Source organism: Haemorhous mexicanus, chromosome 2, assembly GCF_027477595.1.
Source record: "Haemorhous mexicanus isolate bHaeMex1 chromosome 2, bHaeMex1.pri, whole genome shotgun sequence".
Lineage (NCBI taxonomy): Eukaryota > Metazoa > Chordata > Aves > Passeriformes > Fringillidae > Haemorhous > Haemorhous mexicanus.
Genome location: NC_082342.1, coordinates 61,152,351 through 61,179,863, shown reverse-complemented (window position 1 = coordinate 61,179,863; position 27,513 = coordinate 61,152,351). Strand labels below are relative to the sequence as shown.

Below are 27,513 nucleotides of genomic sequence, written 5' to 3'. Positions count from 1 at the left end.
AAGCTCTGTTGCCTCTAGCAATTAAAAACAGATTTTATATTTTATTTTTTGGGAGACAGAAAGACAGAAAATGATCTTTCTTTTGCTCTGAGAAAATTCCTCAGTGGACATGTGAAATATTAAGAATCGTCATATTCCCTCCCTCACCTGTGTTTCTCATGAAATTGCAATAATAAAACAAAATAACTTCTCTGGAGGAACATTTTGTACTGAACCTTTATTTCCAACTCTGCAGCATCATGAACTATACAAAAAATGAGAGGCATCAGAGACCTTTTCTCACTATAAAGGATCTGGGTCAGCCAAGTCATCATTTCTTTGGGAATGTTAGATAGGACAAAACTCTCTTCTTTGAAAGAAATAGTATTAAAACCCCCATAAAACTAAACCAATGTAATGTTCCCTATCTTTCCTTCCCTGAAGACAGCTGTTAATTCTTCATTATTTTACTGTTGGTTTATGGCATTTTAAGGTTTTGAATTTTTAAGTTTTTTTTTTTTTTTTCCACAACCACAGACATGTTTCATTAAAATCTAAGATTTTTTTTTAAATCCAAGGATACTAGAAGCCTAAAGCCTGAAGAAAAGCATCAAAAGGAAGGAGAACTTTGAAAGGACAGCCAGGACAGGCAACCTTTTATACTGCCCACTCTCTGTTTTTCTCAGAAGCCAGGAAATGTTGTCAGAAGGCCTTAATTGCTGGAGAAATGTTTTTTTCCTTTGTAATCAGCATTAATACACTTAGTCCAACAGCTGAATATGATGCTTAAGGGTTCACATACAAAGCTTTTTTTCCTGGATATTTTGGCTAAGTAGGTAAGACACACAGCTGAATATACAACAGAGAATATTGAATAATTGATTATTGGGAACATATCTCTGCATTTTAGAGCAATGGCAAATGATGGCAAATATCCCCAGAGGAATATCTCTAATTAGAAATGCTTATTGAGTTGTTATACCATGATGGCAAAATAAGAATTGAATTTTTAGAGGTGCATTTTGCTTTACCAGGGTTTTTTCTGGCTGAATACTCTACTTTCCTGTACAATTAGGTTGATTGCTTTCTGCAGGGTTGATAGAACTAATTGTTACAGCTGAAGAATCTGGAGAAGAGAAATTTCTATGATCTCTGGAGAGGAGCCCCAGGAGGAGAGTAAAATGTCAACATTTGGTTAAGATTTATTCTTGTTTAGATTGAGGACTGGAATTTGTCAGGTTCAGCAGAAAGAATGCCATTAGCTTTGACAAGTACATGTGTGTGGATGTGTTGGGTAATCTGTTTAGGAGATGTAAAATGCTGCACACACTTCCCATTTTATTGCAAAAAGCTGAAATTGACGGTACCTATCAAAAACTATCATCTTCCACCCTCTAAAAGAAAATTGACCCTTGCTTTCTCTACAGTATTACAGCATTACAGCAAGTCCTCCTCTCCTTTAGCTAATACTGCTTCAGCAAACGGAAGCGGGCATTAGAAATATAATTAACCTGGTGTCCAGAATTTGCTGTATTGAGGTCCAGTGCCTGAAGATTATTGCTACATTTTAGGAGCAGCTCTTTAGCCTGGAGGGTGCTATGCATATCTTATTGCTATATTATACATAAATTATTATATATAATAATCTTACAGCCTGGAGTGTACTATGCATATCATATTGCTATATAAATAACACTAAATAATAAAGCAGGGCTGTTTTAAAGGTCTGATGTTATAAAAACAATCAGGACTACAAATGAATGATTTATGTCATTAAAAATGCCAGCAAAAATCTATTGGAAAAGGCAAAATTAACTGGTAAACTACACAAATGATATCAGAAACAAAGATCTCTAAGAGCTATTGCTCCAGCTCTATGTCCAGAGCGAAAAAGTCCTTGAGAAGTCTGGCAGTATTAAAATGGCATTTGCTATATTCTTGAATAGATCTTTTTTCTTAACAGCTTTTAAAGCATAGATTTACTTATTCACAAAAGATACATGAGCTTTTTGGCATATATACCATCTTCTTTGAATTCCTAAAGGCCATGATTAGTTCCAGCTTAGGATTTTATATAATATACTACCTTGTGGTACCTAGTCAACCAAAGGTGTCATACAGACAATTATAGTGTCTAGAAAGAACATTACATTCTTTATTGTGTTATGTTTCCAAATACATTACCTAAAGAAATTAGTAGAAGTCCACAGCTCATGGTTTAACTTTTATAGTATATTGTGGTAATTAAATATACAAATGCTTGTAGGAGAGTTAACTCTTACAACTTCTAATCCTGGCTGGGAAGATTTATTCTTCATTCATTTGTATGCACATGACAATTCAGCAAGGCTCAAGTACTGACTTTTCCAGTTTTATATGATATGCCTCATGACTTCCTTGATAACTTTCAATTATACTCTTTTCTCTGCCTGACCTCAGAAACTTTAATCTTTAGGATGAAACTTTGGTCACAGCCATTCTAATTTCACTGATCGGGTGCTACATTTACAGGTTCTTTGGAAATTCTCAATGGTAAAACTCCCAAACACACACAGGATCCTTGTTATCAATTTCACAAGATTTAACCTGGTTTAACCATTTCTAGATTCTCCTTCATTCCTGACAGAGACTCTTTCCAGCATGGATCCTAACTGCAACATGGAATACTGCAGCACAGACCGGTTAGGGAAATAATTTATGGGAAAAGTATGCAGACAATTAACTTCAATGGCATAACAAATCTGGACAACATTGCTACACATTAATAGTGACAATATGCTGGAACACACCAGTGTTTAGGATTGAATTAAATAGTAATGGACAGATTGTCTCTACCAGCACCATCCTGTGCATAAAGTAGCACACAGCTGTGCCACGCTGAGAGGAGCTTCGGGAGAGAACCATAACCAGACCCAGCTGCTTTCATTCCTCCCTCCTGGCTTCCAAGGAACACAAACTGCACTGTTTCACTCCTGGCAGAAGATACATTTTCCTCGTGTTGATTATCTGGTTTGCTCCGTGTAATCAATACGCTTCCTGCGGCTCTCTGTCCAGAAAACAGTAGCAGTGGTGTGGCTGGTGATATGAAAAAGATGTTTTGAGCACTGTTCTCCATCTCAGAGTGTGCCTGGATGTATTTGTATGGACCACATTATAACCTAGTGTCTTTAAGAGTCCAATTTTGCTTGGACCCTTACAATGACATCAAATATTTCTTGAGTTCATAGATTATAATTTCCATACAAAGGTGATCAAGCACCTGACAGGGGCAGATGCTTTTCTGGATTTGATACTTACAAAGGAGGAAGAATTTGGCTGCTGTGACCAGGAGACAGTAGTATTTGGGAAAAATAGCTTTGGATAAATGAGAACAGAATCTGCCCTGTCAAGGGGTCTCAGAGATCAGCTTGGAAAACTTAGGAAGAGACCCTAAATTCTAAAACTTTCAATTTATTGTTTTTTAAGATGAGTTTGCTAATCAAGAAAGTAGTAAGTGACATGCTATTCTGCATCCGTTCTATGCAAATAAATGAATAAAAAAAAGATTAGTTGGGGACATTTTTATTGATTCTAAGATAATTTTAAAGTTTCTAAGAAATCCAATTCCACTGAAGGTTTAAAGAATTAATCATGCATGATTGTATGTTATATGTCCAAGGAAGAAGTGAAAATGAATGCATTTCTTGACAAACGGATCATCATGCAACTTCCAATGACTTCTGTTCAGCAGAAAGTTAAATTTATATGTCTTTCTAAGGTTAATGAAATGCTGTATGTGGTCAGCTCTCCTCTGCGGTACTTTAAAAAGATACTTAAGAGATGCTCAGAAGAGCAATCGTCGTTTGAAATAGGAGGTAAGGAGAATAATTCTTTTTGTCCAGTCACACCGCTTAGCAACACGGAGATGATCCCATTCCATCGCCAGCACTACCAGGCAGGAGGGAAGGAAAAGCAGCACAAGGGAAGAGTGGCTTCATTGCTGTACGGACACGGGGCTGGGCATTTTACTGATTGTGGTGTGGGACGAAAGGCACTGGACAACTTCTGCACAGATAGGCGTCAGATGAGAAGCACTTCCAGAAGGGTGAGCTACGATCCAAAGTGGCAGCATTTGCAGGGAATCAAAGTATAAACACAGTGAAACATAAACAGACATCAAGTGAGGTGCAAGTAAGCATGTAAATTTTAAAACGCATTTTAGCGGGTTTTTTTCCCAGATTAATTACGCTTTATACTTTCCTTTACATATATCCCCCCCGCCCCCTCTTTCTAAAATCCTGTATTCTGAAGATGGGCACGAATAATTTCCTTGAAATAATTTCCTTGAATGTTTTTCCCCCTCCTGATCCCATTTGTTAATGCGCTGATTATTCCTTATCGCTCCGTTTCCCGCTTCTCCCGGGTTGCGGCGCGCCTGCCTTAGCCGCGCGGGAGGAGGCTCTTCGCGCTCCGTCCTGACGCGCTGTTTGTCCCTCCGGCCGGCCCGTAGTGTTCGCTCCTCCTCGCGCCATCATGGAGGGCCCTGCGGCCTCCGCCGAGGGCTTGCGCTACGCCGAGTACGCCCGGACCCCTACGGGCGCCGGCAAGGGTCAAGCCGAGCTGGACCGGGGGCTGGTGAGCGCATGGCGGGACCCCCACCCCCGGGGCCGTGAGGCCGCTACTGCCCCGTCCGTACCCCGGGCCTTCACACGTGTGAAGGGTGACGTGTGTGAGCGGGGCGGGGGCCGGGGCTGCGGGGACAGGTGTTCTGCGCTCCCCTCGGGCCGGGCAGGGGGCTGGGGGCAGCGGGTCCTTGGCCAGTGCCGCGGGTGCAGCTGCAGCGTGGGCAGCGGCCGTGGTGTCCCACCCCTGAGGGGAGGGCACAGCCGGGGTTCGTGGGTGCTCGTGGTCCCAGGGGACGGCGGAAGGCAGAGGGTCCTCAATCGGAAAGTTTTAGTAGTGCGTTACACGGTCGGTGTGGAAATGTTGGCTCTGGCCTACTGTGTAAGCACACGGCAGCGGGTTTTGGGTACAAGGGTAGGGCGGAAGGCAAGAGAGAAAAGAAGATGTGAATTAAAGAAGACTAGAAAGAGAAAAAGAAAGAGAGGGAAAGTGAGAGAGTGAAGGAGATCACCAGTCCTGGTTCCAGCTTCAGTACAGCTGATGAAATTCTCTGGGGGGGACCTGGGGATACTTTTCTATGGATATTTTTTTCCCTACCAAGAAGACAGGTTTCTCTCTTTCTGTGCAATTCTGGAAACAGGCTGGAGGGCTTGGGGTGTCTTTGGTGGTTTTGTTCCCCCCCACAGTCCGTGCCCAGTGCTTGGCCTCATCCCTGCCCTGTACTGTGTTTACTTCCAGGAGCTTGAGCAGGGAAAAGCGCTGCCCTGCCTCTGCAAGGCCCCTTCTCCAGCCACATCTTGTTCTTTCCCATGGTGTGTTAATGCCAATGATCCTTGCTTCTTCCCAGCAGTTCTTGTCTGTCACCACGTAGCGTCCGTGGTTGGCTCCTCAGTCAGTGTGTGTTTGGAACATACACATTAGTCCCTTATCTGCTGGGATTCCACAGCAGGGTACGTGGGAACGCTTCAGTCCCAGCACTCACAAACGAGGCCAAAAATTTTGTTCCCTGCCGTGAAAAGGTGATACCTGATGTGTTTTCACCCGCTGTGCAAGTGTTATTACCACAGACAGGTTTGAGTGTTGAAGGTTTTGTAGAGCTCTGCTTCAGAAAAGTAATTCTCATCTGGTACTTTGTGCAGTGGGAAAGGCTGGGTGGAGGCAGTGTCTCCAAAGTTTCCTGTGCTGTATCATGCTCTAGAGGAAAGGATGCTGGGATTTTATCCCTCTTCTTCATTCCTGTCACTTCAACTAGTTCAGGGAACAGCCAGTTCCCATTGGAAAAGAGAATTGGGAAAAACACGCGGCTTTAAAGCCCCAGATGGTGAAGTTTTCACATTTTTTAAATGGCTTAAAAGTCTTACTTGCCTAACCTAATTGTGTGTGTGAAGTTGTCTCTACAATATTTCTACTTTTTTAAAATACAGTTTAAAAATCACAGTTCTCTAAGTTATTTATTCATTGTTACTACAGTCTAGGACTTTTTTTTTTCCCCACAGAAGAGTCTTCCTGTGTATTTAACAGCAAGTGTGTAATCTTAGGAAGCTGGCTTTGAAACTCATTATTGTCATGGCCATTCTCCTTGTGGAATGCTGGCAGGGAATTCCTAGAATTCTGTTGATTTTTTGGGCCTTCTTACCCATCTGGGAAAAAATTTGCATTTGGAGTTATCATGGCTTGCTTTGTTGTTGTGAGTATTGTCACATTCTTACTGAGGTCTGGAGACTGAGGTGGGCCTGAAGAGGACTGAAATCTGGATGTCTACAGTTTTCTATTGGAATTTATTCCTTAGTCCAGGGTATTAGCTAAAAGTCACCTGATCATGGTCACATTTACTCTCATAGTTGTTTTACAAAAGCATTTGGAGCAATGGAAGAGCAGCAGCGGAAGCGTGAGGAGTCTGTTCTCAAAGATCACCCACAGGAGCCTTTGCTAATTAGTGCATACTCAAGAAGATTGATTTAAATACCTTATGGTAATTGTTCTATTAGTGAATCTTGCTCTGGTTCAATTTCCCGTGAAAAACCATCCAGAACTGTAGTTGTAGCTTTATATACAAACCAAAAAGGTTGCTGGAAATTAAAGGACACAAAATGACGTGAGAATTGTGTCCGTATGGAGAACAGTATCCAGCTGAAATTACTTTTAATTCACTGTAGGAAAACAAATTAAATTTCATAGGAAGGTTAAGACTAGAGGGGAAACACTAGATGATGAAATCAAATCAGTTGCATAGAGTTTATAATATAATCCCACTTCACAATGGTTCTGCCTCCATATAGTGTTAGTAAGGTGGTTTGCTCTAGAGCAGTATTCCAATAAACTGTAGCTACTCTTCTGAGGAATAGAAGCCCTGTTCTGACTGCCAAACAATCAATTATATTTCCAGTCAAGAATTTTTATTTAAGGGAATATCTATTTTCAGAAATATTTTTGTACACTTAGTTAATATACTTTTGTGTCCTACTTCTTAGCAGCGTACAGAACTAAAAAAACCCCACAACAACCAAACCAAACCTTAAACATTTTTAGTTAAGCAATTTATACTTGTGTGTATTTGAATGTAGGTACCTACTTCCTATTTTGCTGGTCCACGATTAAGCGTGAATTAATTGCAAAATGCCATTCAATCCATGAAAACAAATTATTATTTTCTCTGTGCTTTTTATTCTGTTCTGCTCACTGTAGGTTTCTGAGGCAAAAGACTGTAGGACTCCTGCTGTGTGTGTGAAACTTAGTAGTGAGGAGAGCAAAATATTTTTCATTTGACTGAGAAGGGTGTTCCAGTAGTTGTAGTAGAAGAACCACTATAAAATCCAAATCATATGCAGGCAGATGGGTTTTAACATTTGGAAAGCACTAGCATTTGCAGCCCATTGTCAGATGTTGGAGTGTTGTGCTGAAGCTTTAAAATGATGCACTTGAAATTTTCCTTTTGTTTATAAATTTAACTTTTTTCTACTACACAGAAGAAGAAGAAGCTCTAATGCTAAGAACTCCATATGTAATTTTATTTTTTGAGTATGTGTAAGTTAAAAGGGCACCATGGATTGGGGATTTGCAAAAATAATATCTCATCCTCCCGTTTCTTCTGCTAAAAAATTAAGGCTACTGGAGAATTAAATATTAAAGGAATAGGCAGGAATTCTCGGTTTTCTAACATACTGTGCATTAATTAATATGCTTTATGGTCTTTTGTTTGCCAAGTGCTTCGGTAAATCAGGTCTTGGCAGTTGCCTTTCTAATGCTTGTGTTTTCTTATACTAATTTCTGGAAAGGATTAAGAGAATTCAGGTTTTACAGATTTAGCATAACTTTTTCATTAGTTTCCTTTAGCAGGGTTTGCTATTGAAGACTGAATTACATAGTAAAATTAAAATACTGAGATCAGCAGAATAGTATGGGGTTGATGACTAACCTTTGGGAGCTGATTCATTAAATAAAGAAAGGGACAGATGTTAGTTTTTAATATTTTATTTCTTTATTTTTCCCTCTTGGATTGTAACATAATGATTTCATTTAAAATCCCCATCTTGGAAGTTTCTTAACAGCATTTTTGGGGGGGGGGGGGGGAGATCAATTCTGTCATAATTGAAAGTCAGTGTGTATGTATTTATTTATTTATCCCTTATGCAATGCAATTTCAAGCAATAGGAGACAAAAATGGTCGTGGTGGTAGCTGTATTAGCATGCTGTAAATGAACTGCTGCCTTCCACAGAGAGAGTGAGTTGCTTTCATTTAATATTGACGTGAAAGGAGTGCATTTAATTAAAGCTTTGGACTTTACATTTCAAAGCACCAGGCTAACCTTGACTTATTCTTTTAAATATTCAACTGAGTTGAGAGAGCTTGGAAAAGGAAACTGAGTCAAGTTGGACTTGAAGAATTTACTGGTTAATACTTGGAATTGCCACTGCTATTATGATAGTCTGTGTCAAGAAAAAGACCCAACTTGCAATCTCACACTGATCCAAATTCCGTCTTTATCACATGTGTATAGTTAGGATACACTCACACCATAACATTCAAGATGCTTTGGTGTGTCAAGTTATCACTTCTTTACTAATATGTGGCAAGTGACTCTTCTCTAACGTGCTCAGAATGCAAATAACGTGAGTTACCATAAACCAGTATTTTTCAGATTTTCTGTTGTCTGTACCTCACTTAAATGTGTGGACAGTCTTTCGTTCCTCTCTGGCTTGAGCTTTGTACCAGTTTGTCTTTATTTTCCCCTTGATCTTGCATCGTGCTCCTATTCAAGGGCTGCTGCCATAGTTTTTACCTGCTGTGCTTTGGGCAGCAGTAGCTTTCCACTGACTGCTGGTGCTTTCCACTGAGGTTGGATTCATGCATTCCAGCGGACATGGCCGACTGTGTCAAAAGCCCTCAGGGTCTCCCATTGTTCTCCCAGACTACTGTGCAAAAACATTTCAGCTACTTCTGCACTGACCTGACAGAATCCTGGTGTTATTAGTCTGGTCTCTGTGCTTGGTCTTGCCTGTGATGAGGTGTCTGCTGCTAATGCTTTGTTGGAACCTGCAAGTCTTGTAAACTGCTGACTTAAATCACCTTTTTGGTGACAAAGCAAGTATAACTTAATTTGGACAATCAAAGGCTAATAATTATTTTTTTTTCCAGCATGATATGTTTCACACATTATTGAGCTCTTAATTGCCTGTAACCACTTAGTAAAAGATTCTTGCTGTCAGTCTGAGTAAGTCCAGGAAACTCTTGAATATTAATCCATGGTCACAAACCACAAGACAGAATAATATAGAATTCCTATAGGGTTAGGATATTTCCAGAAAGGTGGCTGTTTGTGGTTTGTGTCTAAGTGGAGGAATTTTTTTTTGAATGTTTGAATATTGAGAGCCTGGGAAAACTGATTTCTGAGAAGAAGTGAAAAGAGTTTTAGTTTAGTGAGAAGATGAACTGTATGCTTTACAATTTTACAGAATTTACTATTTAAGATAACATGCTTGAACATTTTCATGGGGAAAAGATGAGAGGAAATTTTGTGGAACTGAACGGAACAACAGACATAAAGCTACTACATTATTTTTACATTCAAAAGTGAATGCTAATATTGAGACTGAAGACTACACTGAAATGGAAGAGTTAAATTACTAAAATGTAATATACAGGCAAATATCTAAGGCAAGAATTCCCCCTCAGGTAGGTGGGAGGTAGGTGTTTAGTTAAAATCTGCAGCATCCAGATGCCAGATCCAGAGGAATATAGCTGCATCTACCGGTGACCTCAGAGGAGGCTGGGACTTCTTCTGCCCTGAGCTCAGTGCTACAGGCAGCAGTCACAGCCCCTCGCCTTCAGAGCCGAAACTGTAGGAGCCACTGGGCATGAGGGCGTCTTATGCAGCTGCCCTTTTCTGGGCAAGTTGCCAACCCATGATCTAGGTCCTACTAAGCCAGCTGTAGGAAGGCTTTGAAAACAGTTTTTCTGAACTCTTCCCCTGCTCCCACAGTCTAGAAATGAGGTTGGGTACAATTGAAAACAAACTATTTTAGCCCTGGAAATCTTAGTGGTAAAGGCTTCTGGGTTCCAGATCCAGTTACTAGGGCATTCACTTTGAAGTTGGAGCTTTAAGTCCTTCTGTCAGAATTGCTTGTATAAAAGGTATAAACCAGTTATGGGATAATTGTGGAAGTAAGTCATATATAGGAGACTGGTGATAAAAGCATTTTCACTGTCATTATGTTTTGAATTCAAGATAAACCTAATCTGATTTCTCAGGTTTCCTGGGGGGAAATTCAAGGCATTATTGAACTGTTGTATGATAAGACAGGTAATACCACAGATGACTATTTCCTTTGTTTCAAAGATTGCATGGAGGCTTTTCAGAAGTGGAGAGCTTGTTACCTTTCCTGATTTCTGCAAACATGTGAAAAGGCAGTCCTTTCTTCAAGGTTTACTTCATATCTTTCTTCAGCTTCTTGATCAACGCAGGAATACTTCTTACCCTTCTTGAAGTGCCTGACTTTTTAAAGCACTAAAGTGTAGTAGAATGCATACACCTGATATGAGAGTTATGAGTTAGTTCTTCATGTTTTTGTCGTAAACTGATACTTTGTTATGTAGAACTAGACTGCACAAGTAATTTCAAATAATCCTGTATAGTTATGTGTCTTGTGTTTTTATCAGTGCATACTATGAGCTGATTTCAGTGTGTGTTCACTGATTTGCTAGTGGGTAGTTCAAGTTAAACCTGATACAATGGTGGGTGTTAATGGGACTGAACTATAAAATTTAACAGCTTCTGGAATGCAGAACTTACTTTCATTGCTTTCATAGCTTATAAATGAAATGTCCACATCAGACATCAGAAGTGCTCTTTGTCAAAGTATAAAGTATGTATATATCAAATTAGAATTCACATGTTATTCTGATTCCTGTTTTTCTGCTTTAGGCCCGGACTATGATAGCACTCGGACTTGGCGTTGCAACTGTTGCATTTGCAGGTAAGGTAAATTGCCAGCAGAACTCACTTTGTGAGCTGCAGTTTGCGGAAGGGTTAATGAAGTTTTTGTGAATATAAATAGTGGAAAGTGGAAAGGTTGCTCGAGAGTACTATGGAAAATTGTGTCCACCTATAGAAGTCATAAGAATTGTGTCCACCTTCAAAGTAATAAATTCCAAAATACTTTTTGAAAACGGTGGAGAAAGCTGGACAATGTAATGTCATGGACAGCAGCTAAAATGCTCCACTGCTTTTTGTCTGCAACATGAAAGGTGAAAAGTTTATTTACTTAATGACATATTGCAGTGTAGAGGCCCTTTAGTACAGAAGAGTGCAAGAAGATGCTGTGATGTGAAGGTGATGCTCAACAAATTGAAATAGAGGAAAATAAAAGGTTTTAGTGACTAGTGATTTATCATAGTAACTGTTTCCATACTACATTTTTTATTACTTGAACTCTTTGCATCTGGACTGTTTGTTATTCTTAAAAATATTCTTCTAGTTTGAAGACAGGGCATGAGTTTAACATTAAATAATGGTTAACAGAGAGCATTAAGAAGAGAGTGAGGTAATGGTACATCACAGCATTTCAATAGAGTCTAATGTGGTTTTGACTTCTGTGTTACCATAGGCACAAGCTTAGATCACTAAAACTTACAGACAGGGTATGTGTTGTAAGAATAAATGCAAGATGCTATTTGAATGAAGCAGAGCCACTTTTTGTAAATAGTTTTTCTATTGTGTGTAAGATTAAGTTACATTGCTAAAGAATAGTTAAAAAAATAACTGGGGAGAGAGGATTTACATGGAAAATCCTCCAGTAACATGGCATGAATCTTGATTCTGGTGTTGGCAAAGCTGCTTTGTTCTTCTGGGAACACAGCCTTACAGGAATTCCTCTATAGTCTCTCCTCGCTATAGACACTCAGTGCTAGTGGGGAGTTGAATGGCTCTGAATCCCAGAAGATCGTCTTTTTCTAACGAAATTAAAAATGCAGTATTTACAAGGTGTGTAATTAAGCATACAGCATCACAGCAAGAAACGTGTAGTACATGGATTTCTTTTTTTGAAGACATAACCTTTGAAGAGTATTTAATAAATAATGTATACCCAAAGCCAATGTTTCAAACTGCCCTTTTTTTTAAAGTTCACAAGGCAGTTATCTTCATTTATCATATTGAAATGTATTTAAATCTATTTATATAGTGAGTGAACACAATGGGTCTTCGCAGTCCATGACTAGGTTTTTAGATGCAGTGTACTAAAATTCTTTTCCCTCTCCCCATAGTTTGGGGTTTTTTAAAAACAAAATTCTTTCCACTGTAAACTGATGAACATAAATTGGAGCTTCTTTATGGGGTGTTTTTTTGCATGTTAGTGAATATTTCATTTAACCTCCATCTTTTTTAGGTCGTTATGCTTTCCATGTTTGGAAACCGTTGGAGCAGGCAATTACAGAAGCTGCAAGGAGGATTTCAACTTCTGTAAGTTTAGATACTACTTTATGCTAAATTTATGATTTTGTATTTCAAGTATTCAGAAGGGAGACATTTTATGTTAAATACAGTAAAGTGACAGGTAGATTATTTTTTTCCCAGGGTAGGGCTGCTCCCTGCTGTGTAAGTTCTGGCATGTTGTCTTCTATATTTTAAATCCCTATGGATGAAGCTGTATCAAAAGATGTTTATGAGTTTGATAAACTGTTGCAGTTTTTTATACTGATGTTCATTGTTTTGGAACCCTTTACTAGTAAGTGTAAAGATAAATTGTTCACGTACACAGTGAGAAAGTCACTAATTCCTAAATATTGCAAAGTGATGACACGCAATTTCATTTCCAGCAGCTAAAAGTGAAAGAATTTAGTCTTTTAGATACAGTGTTAAAAATCAAGAAGACAAATAGATGAACTTCTAGGATGGGTTGCCAAGGAGATGGGAGAGCTTGTGTGCTAGTTAACATATGATTTGTCTTTTTCTTCTTCCTCAGCTAATGTGAACTTACAACCAGGTTTTTGTTCTTTGATTTTTCCTACTGGTTAAAAAATACAATAATTAGGTAAAAAATCAAGAAGTAGAGTGTTGTGTGGGATGCATATGTAGGGAATATTTGAGAGCATTTACTTACTACTTCAGTGGCTGTTTTCCTCTGGTAAATAAATACATGTGTTCCATTCCTGTTTGATTGAAGTAATTCCCAGTGAGCTAGATGTCTGCTTGTAGCAGTATGTTCCTTCAGAGTTCATAGTCTGTGTACACTTACCCAATTACCCCTGTGTACTATTCCCTTCATGATGCTGATGGGTGAGCACATTCAGGGAGTAGTTGTTGCAGATTATTATTTCCTGAAGAATATAGTCAAGTAGGTTTTTAAAAAATATGGTATTAGCATTGTACCTACTAATGTTAGGCCAGTTGCAGCACAGAGCCTGTCTAGACAGACACTGTGGTCCAAATTAATTTGCCATCTGTACTTTGTGTTCCCGTGTGCTGAAGGTGCAAGCTTGATCAAGGCAAGCTTCTTGGGGAGGAGATTCAACTGTCCTCTTGGGGCTGGTTGCCATTTGTGTTCGCTTGCCATGTGCTTCAGCCAGAAACTGTGCTCCTGGAAAACTTTTTTTGCTCTCTGTTGCTCTTATTGCATTGCTGTTGTGAGACCGATGTCATTTTTTTTTTCCTATTCCAAAAAAAATTTTGAGATATTCCCATATTGCCTGCCAAAACAACAGAGGGGACTTTAGGTACTGTGAATTAAATTGCTTTCACATGATACAGATACAGGCTGACTTGCAGACTTGCTAGATGTAGCTGGCAGTACATGTGGCTTCAGAGTATGGAGTGCTTCAGTCTTCACCCTCCCTCCCTCCCTCCCTCCCTCCCTCCCTCCCTCCCTAGCTGATTTACTCCAGCCATTCTTTTTCTATCCATTTGTAGACACAGGCTGGAGAATCTAAATTCAGATACACTCACATAAGAAAGCATGCAGTGACTCTTTTTAACACATTGAAATGTGATGTGCTACTGCATGGAGAGGTGTCTGTTCCTAGGAAACTGCACCCCTCAATACTGACTGAGCCAAGCTCATTACAGACCTATCTCATTTTTACCTCAGTGACTTTGAGTCCTGCAGAATTCATGAAAAACCATAAAGAGCAAACCATGAGCTTCTGCATTCTTAGAGTTCCTAGTTCCTGGAGCAGTATCCTCTGTCTTCTTTCACATCCTGCCTTTCTGCCCAGAATTGTGTGTTGATTCCCAGTAGGGTATCTCTTCTGCTGTTCTATTTCTGAGCTTGAAAGTACAAGTTTTCAGTGTAAGATGAGATCTACTGGAGACAGTAAAAAATCTCTTCCTGTTTGCCATTTACTATGTGTATTTTCTGGCTTTATATTTGTGAGAGGATAGTGATAATATTTTTCTTCTGCAGCCATGGTCCAAATTGAAGATCCTTGTATAATTCTTGGCCAAGATTATTTGACTTTTACTATTCTACAGATACTACTTTTTCAGCTTATATTTTAATTTTTTTTTTCTTCTCTCCTTAACAATGGATTATTTTCTTTGAAACAATAGCGAAAAGATTAAATGCAAAGGTCCTATATAAGTGCTTATTCTCGAAACTGCTTATTTTAGTAGTTTCACATGACTTTGTCTAATATGAACCTGCTGAGTATAATTTGTGAGTTAGCAGTTTCATCACGCTTCTTGACAGCCTATTGCCCTTTACACTGTACTGACAAAGGTTACCAAGAAGTTGGTACTTCTACCTGTGCTTACTGAAAAACAAAATTTCATGACCTTCAGTGTGTGGGCTCAGTGTTATTTTGCTGGGTTTCTATGGTGAAGGCACCTAACTTGGTCGCTATAATTTTCAGTGCTTATTCTAGCTTTCTAGAATGAAACCTTGTCTCTCATGCCCTTCTTTTCCTTGAGAGTCTGACGAGTTGACTGTCGAAAAGCTAGCTGCCTCCCTCTGTAAGCTGCCACTCTTCCTCCCCCATTTACAAAGTGTCCCCCATTGTGTTTGCAGTAGAAATCAGAATTGATGTTTTGGTCCCTCCCAATCGCACCATATAATAGAGATGCAGTTTATTCTTTCTGTCTGCTCACTAATAAATGATTTGGGAAAGGTTGAGCTGAGAAATTACAAAGTGATAATTTAAAATGCTGCTTGCTGTATCTTGAGGATTTTACACTTCCTATTTACTTACGTAAATAAGTATGTATAGTCAACAACTGCACTCATCTTTTAGTCAGAAATAGTAAGCAGAAGCAAGTAAAAGCTTTATTCTGAATTTCTACATCTCATTTAAGGCAGTCACTTCGTATTTAAGAATATGTATTTGTAAATGCTTCTGTAATTTAGTCTTGAAGTTTTCTACCATCTTTCTTTCAGTGGAGAAAGACACTAGAGGAGACATTGTCATTACCACTCTGTGGCAAGTCATAATGCATGCTCCCACAGAAGTGGTTGTTTAGTGTGACTGTAGTTTTGTCAGTGGTGTCAGTGACACTGTTTTGTTTCTGTGTGGAGTGAGAAGAGTGTTGCCAGTAGAAGGTGCATAGCTCTAAGTAGTCATTTGGCTTTTCTTCCTCAGGGTTAATGCCATTAGTTATACTATTAATATTTCCTTAAAGTATGAGATAAAGAAGCAAGTATTTCAATAGCATTCATTAGCTTTCTTTGTGGAATCAATGATACTGAGGATTGAAAGACAGACAGACAGAAGATATTGAAGACAAACACAGAAATTCTAGGCAAAATGAACTATCAAGATACTCAAATCCCACAATCATGAAACTCCGTGTTCTATAAGAAAATTATGTCTTCTGTAGCACATCATTAGGTTTTCTCGCTGTATTTCTTTTAGTTGATCTAATTCTGCTCAGACTCATGGAGTTGTGAATTGAGAGGTAAGGGTAGCAACTATATCTCTTGTCCTTGATTGAAAATAAAGTTTCTAGAGAACAATGCAGTCCATTTAATAAGATTTCTTTTCCAACTGAAGTTAAGGAAGTTAAAGTTGATATTAGCAGAATTGTGTATTATATCCCAGCTTCTTATAGTTTGTAGCTGTAGTTTGTTTTTTGTGTTTGGTTTTTTCCCCTCTGGTGTTTGTTCCCTTTTTGGTCGAGGACTCTGTTGGTCCTGGAACAGGAGCATACAGTTTTCAGAAAAATTCACTACTCCATGTAATGTAATGTATGGTCTCAGTTTTGGTGTTTTCACTCTCTTAACTGGCATGGAAACAGTGATTATGCTTTCCCTGTGCTACAAAAGAAAGAGTATCTTGGAGATGTCATGGTCCCTGTGCATTGGATTTTCTTATCTGGTTGCTTTTGTGAAGATTTGCAAGACTGAATAGATGTTTGCAAAGCAAGTGCAGCCATTTTCTGTCCCTCCTTATGCCCCAAACCTATTAATAGCATTTGTTCAGAAAGGAGGAGTTACATAAATTGCTAAGCAGTAATAATATGCAAGGAAATTAAGTAAATTAAATGATACCTCCTCCACTTCCCCCAAAAAGTACAAAGGAATGAAGAGCTAATTTCAATGATTTTTCCAGTACAAAATTTTCTTTGCAATTGCTGGAGCTAATAAATAATCAAGTGTCTAGAGCTGCCTGCTCATCAAGGAGTTCTCATAACAGAAAAATATCTTTCCAGCCATTACTTAGAATTTACAACTAGGAAAAAAATGTTTTAGTTTGAGTAGCATGCGAAAGTGCTTTCATTAGGGAACTAGAAATTTGCCTACGTGTTGCCTAAAATGAAGTCTTAGTGTTTTTTCCTCTTTTTTTCTAACCAACAGGAAAAATGCTTTTATGTGTAATTTCCTTTTGCTTTAAATTCTGCTTAGGGTGCAGATCTTAATTTAAGAATTGATTATTGTTTCTACATCCTTCACTTATGAAAAAAAGTTTTTTTTCATTGAGATCAATTCAACAAACTGTTTGTGTGTGAAAGAACACAGGGTACAGAATTTCTTTTTTCATTTCTTTTGGAGGTGAACCGAGGCTTCCTAAGGTTAGAACAGTGTCAAAGAAGTAGGCTTTAAAAACATGAAAAAATATTTCTGAATGTAAGCTTGCAGCCATCCCTCCCTAGTCTCTTGTTTTAAATTGTGTTTTAGATGAAATCTACCAGGAACAGAGACAAGCTGTGTTAAATTCAAATGTTGCTCTTCTCTACATTAATAGCAAGCTAGTGTTCTCCTGCATTAGAGTTGTATGTCAAGAGTTGAAGGTCAGAGAAGAATTTAGGAAACCATCTGCACCTAGACTGCTTTGGGAGCAAATGTTTCTGGAAAATAATTCAGAGACCATTAAAGTATGTTTTTCTCTTTTGCTTGTAGTAATTGTTAGTGTTGTTGCAAATTTCTGTGCAGTTCTGCTCTTCAAGGGTGTTACCTGTTGGCCATTAAGTTATTGACATCATTTCCCTTCAGAGGACCAGAGAAGCGCTGTGTGTTCCCTAAGTGTTGCACCCTCTAACCTGTCATGTCCCTGTGCACTGTTGCAGACCTGGTTTGTGTTACCCTATAGTTACAGAAGTGGCTTCTCCACAGATTCTCATTGTTGGCATGGTATGTCCCCAGTTCCTTCAGCTGTGATACCTGTAGTGTTACAGTAGTGGTTACTTTGTTCATGGTTTGGGGTGGGAAGAAGGAAGATAAAATTCATTTTGGACGATAACAGCACACTGAAAAAAATGTCTTCTGTAGTTGCATGTGACTTTATGGTAGCAATAGGTGAAGTATTTCTGAGCCATGCTTTTGGGTGAATATCTCTCCTAAGCTTAAAGGCTTTTCTTAGATATCATAGACAGAGTCCTTTAAATGCTATATAATGGTTTTGAAATTATATAAGAGAGCTTGTGTAGACATAAGGCAGCATTCTCACTGAATATGAATGGCTTTATTTAGTGAGAAGAGTGTTTTTTCAAGGGCCAGGCACATTTTACTTGGGGGTAAAGGGAATACTTAAAAATATCTCAGCCTTTAGGCCAGACTCTCCTTTGATAGCAACAAAAGAAGCTTTTTTCCCCCCAGTTGATAGGTTTTGCATTGAGAAAAAGACTTTCGTCTTGTTGAGTGATTTCTGTGTGCCAGTTCGCCAAGGCTTGGAGCTACATCTGCTACCTCTGGGACTTACAGAAACATTCACATTGTGATCACTGCTAACCATCAATGATGGTTCCACAGGTTTTGTTCATAATTTAAAATAGATTTATGGTTGACAAATATGCTTTCAACCCATTCTCTATGATAGTAGCTGTAATGATTTGCTCTCATCTCCATCTTCTTTTTAATGTTCTTTTTCCACTGTTTTTTCTTCCCTTCTTAAAACAGTGTATAAAGTTTCAAACAACAGTGAGTTTAAAAAAATTAACCCCAGATCCTGTTTATAGTAGTTTTCAGTCATTGATTTTGAAGGAAGGATGTAAAGGCTTAGGATTTCCCCATATACTTCACTATTTTCCAGTGTTCTGCAGCTCAGTGGTTTCCTAAAACAGAGGTTGTAGCTTTATGCTAAGCCTTCTTTTTTTTTCCCTTGTTTCTTTCTATTTATTTTTCTTGTTTCTTTTTTTCTTTTTTTTTTTTCTTGTTTCTTTCTCAGGATTCCTTCAAAGACCTCATTATACACTTTTTTGCAGTAACATTCCTTCACATCAAATCTGTTCTTATATCAGTTGGGGTTTTTTACCAGCTTGCTTCGTACAAGTATCTGGAGTGATTGTCCCTAATATCCATGGATGCCAAAATATTGTCACTTTTGGCATTTGTCATTGTGATGGTAGCAGTGTTGTTCTCAACAATTATCCTACTTTCCTTCCCATGCCCTCCCCAACAAATGCACTGTAGCATTGTATGCTGGTATGTACTTTGATTCTGGACTTTTTTCCTGGAGGCAGGATTTCAATGGTTGTAGCTATTAATATCTCTTATTACCAGTAGAAGATTGTGAAAACATAGGCAGGCTTTTTTAAGTTGTTTTTGTATGTGTTATCACTCAGGAGAGGTCCGTTCATATTACCTGGTTTCCAGTCATTCCATGCCTTCAAAATAAATTATAGATGAATGTAATGCTCTGAATGAGGTCATATAACTACAGTTTAGTTCCTGGCACCTTTTACATGAACTAATTATTGCTTTTTTCCCCTTTCTTCTTCTTAGAGTCTTTCATCATACTATAAGGGAGGATTTGAACAGAAAATGAGTAGGCGAGAAGCAAGTCTTATTTTAGGTGTAAGGTAGGTGTGTTGCATCAATATGTTTTTACTTCAGCAAGTCTTGAATGAAGCAGATGCATGTTGCAAGAATGTGGAATAATCTTGCCGAAACCATAACTTTTTTTTGTAAAAGACTTCTAATGCCTTATAAATTATTCTAGTACTTTGCTTAGACAAAAAAGCAAGCAATAACATGCTCAGAAAAAAATGTGACTTTTGTTTGGATTGAAGGCATGGTAACATACTGCAGTGGAGAATTGTTCTTTCTGTGCCCTGGGTCCCTTTCAGCAGAGCCATTCCCCACTCAGGCATTTCTCAGCCTCTAGCATTGCAAAGGAGACTTCATCCCAAGTACCAAGCTCTACACCCATCCTTGTGGAATTTTGTGAAGGGTTCCTTTCAGTCCCTTCCTGCAGCCTCTGGAGGTGCCTCTGAATGTCAGTCCTGCCCTCCAGCATATCAGTTGTTCCCACCACATTGATAGACTTCTTGGCCACTGGGTGATGTTAGAAAGCAGCATGATGTTGGTGTGAGTCACAATGAGAGTCAAGGAAAATATGATTTTGACATTATGTATTTTTCTCCTAGTGATAAAGAATCTTTAGAGCCCATTGTGGGATAAACAATATCTCATAAACTAAGGAAATTTGAAGTAAACCCCTCATTTCACAACTGCTTCTTTGAGCAGACTTGCATGATCTTCTGTAATATGCAATTGCCACTTTTCCCCAGTTATGGTTTAGAACCATCTGAGGTTCTAAATGTGGTATAACAGCTTTCCTTTTTAGTATTAAAAACAGCTTTACAAATCAAAATATAGATGATTGTTATTTATGGTTATGTGATAAATCATTTTGATTTTGTATCTATATAATCCAAGACCCTTCACCCTCTGTTTGTTTCTTACGTTCTATGTCACTTTCTGTTCAACTGGAGTATTCTTTTCTTATGCAGTTCTGTGAACTATTTTTGCAACATACCCTAATTTCACTGTGACAGAATAATAATTAGAGAAGTTGTTTACCTCGTGAATTTAGTTGGGCTGATACCTTGCATTCAAGCTGTATCTACAAAAAGATTAATTAATTGAATCATCACTGATTAAGAAGTCACCTGAAGTGGAAAACACTGATTCATTTCTGCATACTAACAAATTATAGAAAACTGAAGCATTCAAACTGTCCTTTTGCATACAAGAGTTTTACTGTGTTGGCATACTGCATCCATAAGTGATTATTTGTCTGGTAAGGTACATATTTTGTATTTAATTTAGGCCAAATACATATTTTATGTATGTCATTGAAGTAAACAATATTATGTAGGTAGCACCTGTAAATCAACATGTCCCTGAATGTAACAGGCTGAGCAGCTTTGCAAAAATAACACATACAGGCATTATTTTCAGGCCCCAGCAGAAAGAAAAAATATTTATAGCTGCTATAAAAATATTTACAGTAGAACAAAATGTGATAATATTAAATATTTGTTGTTTTGTCACTGGTCATAAAGATATTTATTTTCTTGGAGGAAAAATTGTGTTTTCTGCATTTAATGCTAGAATAACCAACCAGATATACCCTAGAACTGCTGGGGCTATCCTGTTCCCTCCCCTCAAATTTTTTATTTTAAATGAGTGGATGTATTACTTTCTACAAAAACCTGAAAGATACTTGTATATGTCACATACACAGGCTTTTGAAAAATGTCATTCTCTTTGCCTTACATGCCTTTGTTGTTGTTGCTTCCTCAGAGGTGCAGTTTTATGTTTTGTCCACAAGATGGTGAAAATCTCAAGTTTCAATTATTTTTGAAGCCAGTATAAACTGTTAATTTTTAGCCTGAGTGCTCTGGCATTTCTTGTAAGCACTTCAATTTGATTTTGCAGTCCATCTGCTGGCAAGGACAAAATCAGAACAGCGCATAGGAAAATCATGATTTTGAATCATCCTGATAAAGGTAAATAATTATTACTTTTCTTAACTAGAGCTGGAAAGGAAGAGGCTTAAACGAAATCCTTTTAAGTTTTCTGACTGTGTAAATAACCACATGAAGTGCAAATGTTTGTTGTTTATTGACTTGAGCTTCTGTGTGTCCTCTCAGATAAACTGAGCTTTATGAACCAGTTTTAGTCATTTTTATTTGAAGTTGTTTTCTGTACTTGTGCTGCTTCAGTTAAGACTATTAGCTCGGGGACCAGTTTTCCACACTTGGCAAAAACTTCTTGAAAAATAGGGAAAAATAAGCTATAAAAATTTTACATTAAATTAAAATTCCTGTTTTGAACTGTGATGGACCAGTTGCATGGATGAAAGTAATTTTCTGTGGGGAAATGTTTTGCAGTTACTATGTACATCATTGATGAATTTCAGACTTTATGGAATTCACTTGGAAAGAATGTAAAGCTGGGCACTGTTGCTTTACTGGCCGGGTTTTTAATGTAAATTTATCTTAGAGAAAGGCTATTATTATAACTTTAACTACACTACAGCTGGTTGAGAAAGAAAGCCCATATGTTCATTGCTGTCTCTGCTTTAAAATAACAGATGGTGAAGAGTTGCACTGTATTTCAGAAGTCAAAAGGGGAAATCAGAGGGTTTTTATATCTTTTTGACAGAATTATAGGCTCCCTACCAGCACCCCATTTTAAGAAAATGAAACAATGTGTCCACTGGCCATGGGAAGTGGTTAGTTGATGCTTTTTTCTCTTCATCCCTCAGTTTAGTTTAAAAGCTGTCCTGCTTGTTTGATTTCAAACTTTTATTTTTTATTCTTTTTGTAATGTATAAGTTGCACAGACCTAGAAAAGAAATTCTCTTTATCATTTCTAATATATTACAGTGGTCAAAAGTCTCTTAACCACCAGAGTCTCTATTAGGTCAAGTTTTATTAATAATGAACTTCTACATTTGTTGTAGCAGTATGTGGACACGTAAGCCAAAGAGAATTGTGAATCTCTGTGTGGATATTGAGTGTATGTGAAGAGATGCTTCTTGTTAGGAAGATCCTAATGACCCTAACAAAGATTTTAATGCTGCACTCTGAGAGTTTTAATGTCCCTGCAGCTGGGCACAGTGTAGGTTTGGATGGATGTAGTGAGCGTGCTAGTGAGACACCAAGTGTTTTCTCAGTGGGAGCACCAGTTGTAGGGATTTGTACTTCTTGATGCCCCTGAAGCTCTTCTGGCATGGCTGTAGAAAAAAACCTTAATATCTTCAGCTGCACAGTGAGGGCCTGGAGTAATCTTGAACATGTGGCATCACAGAGAGGCTTGTTTGCTTGTGTATAGATCAATTCTGGCTGTGGGTAGCACAGATGTTCATTTAAAAATAATATTCAATGGTATAATGTAATTTTGAAATAATATTTTACCACCTGGAGATGATAGAAAAAAGAGCAGTAATTGAAGATTTTAAGTTACATGTGTTCTGAGATCCAAACTGTTGGAGAGAGAAATATTAGAAATAAATAAGAAATGTATAGAAATCTGCATAAAAACATCCCCAGAGAGTACTACTGAAATGGTTGCTTGTTAATCTTTACAGTTCAGTATTAAAGTGTTTTTATATACATTGTATGCTAAGTTATCAGTTACAAATTTTATGAAAGAACATTCCTCACAGAAAAAAAAAGAGAGAAACTTTTTGGACTTGCCTTAATTATAAACAAACACTTAGGCAATCATGAGATTGAATTTCCTCTCATTGGAGGGCTACAAAATTAATATGGCACTTAAGGATGTAAATGTAGTGAAAACACTTCCAACAGATTTGAATTTACTTTAAGATGCTGTATTATAGACATGTAGAAAATCAATGCACATTTAAAAATTACTTGGAATACATTGTTTATTGCAGGTTTTAGTCTTTACTGTTTGTTTGATCTTCTTATCTACTCTGTGAAAGAAGCAGTAGTCAATGTAGTAATCCTATTCCTTGCTACAAAGCTACTTGATTTAAGAAAATAAAAAAAAATTCTTTGTTTTCAACAGTCAGTTCATCACTCATCCCTTGCCCTCCCTCACTTTCCTCCAGTGTGGCTTCCTTATTAGAACTAAGACACTCAACAAAACCAAACCATGGAAAAACTTCATTTTTTTTTTTCCCAGTTGAAATTACACTGATTTGGATTCCTGCAGCAATGACCTAAAGAAGTCTTTAAGCAAGCCTCACCTTTTTATTTGTATGTGTCTACAACTAGCTCTACATGTTTCTTCTATCATTGTTTTTTCTGATGAATAGAATGAAGGAAATGGTGAATGAAAAAAATAAGGTTTAACAAATGCCTTGGAAAAGGCTATGCAGTGCACAGTACTGCTGGAGTCACATTTTCACATTAAAATATAGGTGTATTATAGTAAGTGGTAAGTTACTGATATAGACCTTGCAGTGTTGTTTTTGGTGACTGTGGGCAGATGGCTGGCACTCGGGGAGACTGAAAAAAGCCCAGACACAAAAAGCCTGCTGAACTGTAATCAGATGGTTAGATGGAGCATAAAGCAATGGCAGTGGTCAGCACTAGGAGTTAGAAGGTGTACCATGTTTAAATAGCTTTAATGTGATGGTTTTTGGCTGGTAACTCTTCGCATCTCACACCAGGAGATGCTTGCGCAATAATTCTTTGTCAAAGTTATTTTAAAATTTTACCTCTCTGTTTTTAGTATGAGTGGAAGTAATTGCTGTTAGGTTTGAATGAATGTTTAGGACAGCTGACCTTGCATACATTTGCAGTAGCATCCCACTGCAGATTTAAATCAGAGGATGTAAAGTGATTTCAGTCTTCTCTCTGAGACAAGTTGTTCTGTGTTATTCTACAGTGATTTCAGTTTTGATTACATTTCTCATGTTTCTTTATCCATTAGTTTACTTCTTATCAATGTCATTTGTACCAAAAGGATCTGTGTAGGAAAGAGCTAATAAAAATGAGTAATAAAGAGATGCTGCAAGTGACGTAGTTTGGTACTTAATACTAATGTGTAAACAGTATTCCTTTCCCCTTTCTCTTCTCAGGTGGATCACCTTACTTAGCAACAAAAATTAATGAAGCAAAAGACTTGTTGGAATCCAGCGCCAAAAACTGAAACCCGAAGCCTTGGGTCATAGGAGATTCAGCAGATATATTGTGCAATAACTTTCTTGTCTGCTTGTTCTGCACAGTTTCTTAACACTGATTGTTCATATTTATTGTCATAATTAAAATGTTAAGGTTATTTAAAAGGAAACTGAAATCTTTTACAGTTATGTAATGTACAGTTATGCCCCTGCAAGGAGCAGGGAGTTAGAATGATGATCTGTACAGATTCCTTCCAACTCAAGATGTTCTATGATTCTGTCCCAATTTTAGTGTATTCTTACTGAATTATAATCCCTTATAAGCTTGAAAAAAGTTCTTTTAACGGTGTTTTTTTCAGAAGTACTTTTTTGTTTCTTTTGTTATATTTTGGATCTTTTAAAATAAAAATTTAAAAACAGTCTTTAATATAGGGTTGTTTCTTCACTAGTAAAGAAACAACCCTATCTTTAGGGTCACCATAAAATCTGTGACAGTGCATTGAGTCACAGGAAATATGACAGACTCCATTTGGCAAGTTTTCAGCACCACCTTACGCTTGAGTCTGTTCATTTGTGAAGTAGTGGGGTTTGTTCATGGGTGCAGTTTGAGAGCTGCCGCTCAGGACAAAATGACTGATGGGACTACAGACAGCAGCTTCCACTAGGTGTGGTTTTGGGGCTTGGAGCTATGAAGGAGGATTCTTGGGTTTGGTTACTTCTTTTACATATTAAAGGATCTCTGAAATTGTCAAGTAATTATTTAGACATGGTGTTACTTCAAGTCAGAGTATGTTTAATCTCTAGCAGTTGGGGTAAACATGGAGTTTTCTGCAAGGGTTTTCATGGCAATGGGATTGAAGGAGATAGGTCCATGTAGCATGGTTTAGGTGGTTTTTCCTGGCTACTGCTTGTCTAGGTTAGCCGAGTCATGTGAGCCCAATGTAGGACTGATAGCAGCAGGTAACAAACAGGAATACCTTCTTTGCACATGGCTCCAGGAGCACTTCCTGGGTTAGTTCTTCAGTAATGCTTACATTTCTGCATTTCTGCTTCATATCCCAGAACATACATACCTCCCTCCTTATATAGAGTCCTAGCAATCTTGTGCTGGCTTTGGGGAATCCTGAAGCCATGGATCTCAGACTTCAGAGAGAGCAAGTTTTAATTGACAGTTCAGGGTAGGTATTACTTGGGGTACTTGGCTGCTGCAGATACCTACCACCAAGTTGCCTGCAGTTGAGTTAAATCTCCTAAGCACAGATAGTCTAGTGCATTCAGTGCAAGACTGAAAAACCTCTAGTGTCCATTCAGACTCTATCATTAAAGGTACAACAAACAGCTGACTGAAGTGCTACAAATAGAAAATTTAGATACTCCATTTTCTAGGTTATTTAGCCAGAGGTATGTGGCTAAGAGCAGTTAATATGAGGTTTCATGCTTTAATTATTCATTCACCAGGACATGCATTTGTAGTTCATCCAGTGGTGGATGTTCAGATTATGTGGATTTTTCCTTGAAAGGAAGAAAAAGTACGATTTTTTTTTTTATCAGGTTCCTCACACTTTGGTCACAATTCCCTTACTTTCATTAAAGGGAGATGAAACATGTTAAATCAACCCTAAAAGAAAAGAATAATTCTAAGTACTTTAGAGACTTTGTTGCAATTATAGTGGCAAGATGTGGCACAATTTCACTTCATAAAGCAAAAAGGACTGCCAGGAGAAACCTGCCTGGGAATAGCATACGCTATACAAATACTACAGTTGCATCATATAACTAGTGCTCTGATACAAGAATCTTGAATGAAAATAGTTTATTCCTATGCTGTAGCTTTAATTGGTTCCTGTTAAAGGAGTAGCTATCAATTAATGCACATTTAGGTTTAGTCATTCTTTTCACTGGTGTATCAGTCTGTATTGGCAAAAAATGGAACCATGACAGTTCTCATATTGGGAGGAGACAAGTGAAATGGTGTTGTTACTAATTTTCTGAAGTGGAATCTGTGAGTGATATGAGTCATTGTGCAAAATCAAAATTGATGTGAATGGTAGGTGGTAAAAACATTCTGCTTAATGATTTTGAACTGACTGGCTGCTGTTTTCATATAGCTACCTTATTTTTCCTGAATAAAATGTGTTGCAGAGAGCTGTTCTAAAGTATCAGTTAAAACAGATGCATTAAAGATGGCTTCTTGCTCTGTTCTTAAGAATGAACTTCCCATGTCTTTGTAAGAAGTAGAGGGTCTGTTTTATTCTGTGAGATTCTGTTGTTGATAATTTCCTTCCTGATATAATTATTTATATCTGATTATTTTGGATGAAACACTTTTTTCTGCCTTTTAGTTATGAGAGAGATTGTCCTTAACAAAAAGAAATAAAACTGAGTTCTGGTTCTGCTTTTTCCATTTTTTTTTCAGAACAGATACTGACTGCTTAACAAATTTGATAAATTAACAAATTAAAAAATTCAGCAGATTAACTGGCTCGTCCTATCTCTGGAAAATGCTGTAAAATGAATGAAGCTAATGAGGAGCAGTTGTGAAAGCATCACACATACAATAGCATATTTTTTCTTGTCTGTTTACCTGCACAGCAGCTTGCTTTACCTACTAAGTGATGTTTAGAAGAATGAATATAGGACAGGGAAAAGCAAATCATGGAAGTGCTGCGCAATTTGTTGTTGTTGATAGTCAACGTGGCAGGCTGAGGAATGTCTTTGGATACTGCCTTGCAAAGCAGCACCTGGATTGATGCTTAGCTGAGCTAGGAAGAACAGGATGCTACTATTTTTAAAAACATAGCCTGGTAATTTAATCTTAAAAATATTCAGCCTCTTGAGACTATTTTCTTTACTTGTCAAATGGGTAAGTGTTTTTGTGTAAGGAAAGTGCATAGAGGTTGATTTATTCTGGTGCAATTTCTGTCCATCTGTAGTAAAAGCAGACTCATTTTTCATGTGTTGCTTTAATGTTCAGAAAATGTTCATCTGTAACTTCTTAGCTTGGGAATTCCCAGGTGTTTTTCTACTTGGATGATAACCAGTTCCAGATATCCTCTACAGCTTCAGAAGTCAGGCAGGACTGAGTGCATTTATATGGCATTGCTGTGGGTGATTCCCAGTTTATTTAGTGAAGCGGGACTTGCTCATCTGCCTGGTTTTTGCTCTTTGTCGGTGGAAGTTTT

At 37.9% G+C, this 27,513-nt stretch overlaps 1 protein-coding gene across 2 annotated transcripts; it reads left to right on the top strand.

Annotated features, from left to right (window-relative positions):
• Nucleotides 1–4,439: 4,439 nt before the first annotated feature.
• On the top strand, nucleotides 4,440–26,724 carry DNAJC15 (DnaJ heat shock protein family (Hsp40) member C15). 2 transcript variants are annotated; one of them, XM_059839073.1, is made up of 7 exons: nucleotides 4,440–4,593; nucleotides 11,004–11,055; nucleotides 12,466–12,539; nucleotides 19,228–19,304; nucleotides 21,169–21,239; nucleotides 23,389–23,462; nucleotides 24,290–26,724. In XM_059839073.1, exons 1-6 carry the CDS (start codon nucleotides 4,492–4,494, stop codon nucleotides 23,427–23,429), a joined length of 417 nt encoding a protein of 138 aa, XP_059695056.1. In that variant the 5' UTR covers nucleotides 4,440–4,491; the 3' UTR covers nucleotides 23,430–23,462; nucleotides 24,290–26,724. The 2 variants fall into 2 exon arrangements, with proteins under 2 accessions (XP_059695056.1, XP_059695055.1); XM_059839072.1 differs by lacking the exon at nucleotides 23,389–23,462.
• Nucleotides 26,725–27,513: the final 789 nt, after the last annotated feature.

What these genes read in the sequence shown, in the direction of transcription:
- DNAJC15 (XM_059839072.1), top strand. Translation starts at nt 4,492, where the DNA reads ATGGAGGGCCCTGCGGCCTCCGCCGAGGGCTTGCGCTACGCCGAGTAC. An exon ending in TGCAACTGTTGCATTTGCAG is followed by an intron (nt 11,056 to 12,465) that starts GTAAGGTAAATT and finishes CATCTTTTTTAG; the next exon opens with GTCGTTATGCTTTCCATGTT. An exon ending in TTTGAATCATCCTGATAAAG is followed by an intron (nt 21,240 to 24,289) that starts GTAAATAATTAT and finishes TTCTCTTCTCAG; the next exon opens with GTGGATCACCTTACTTAGCA.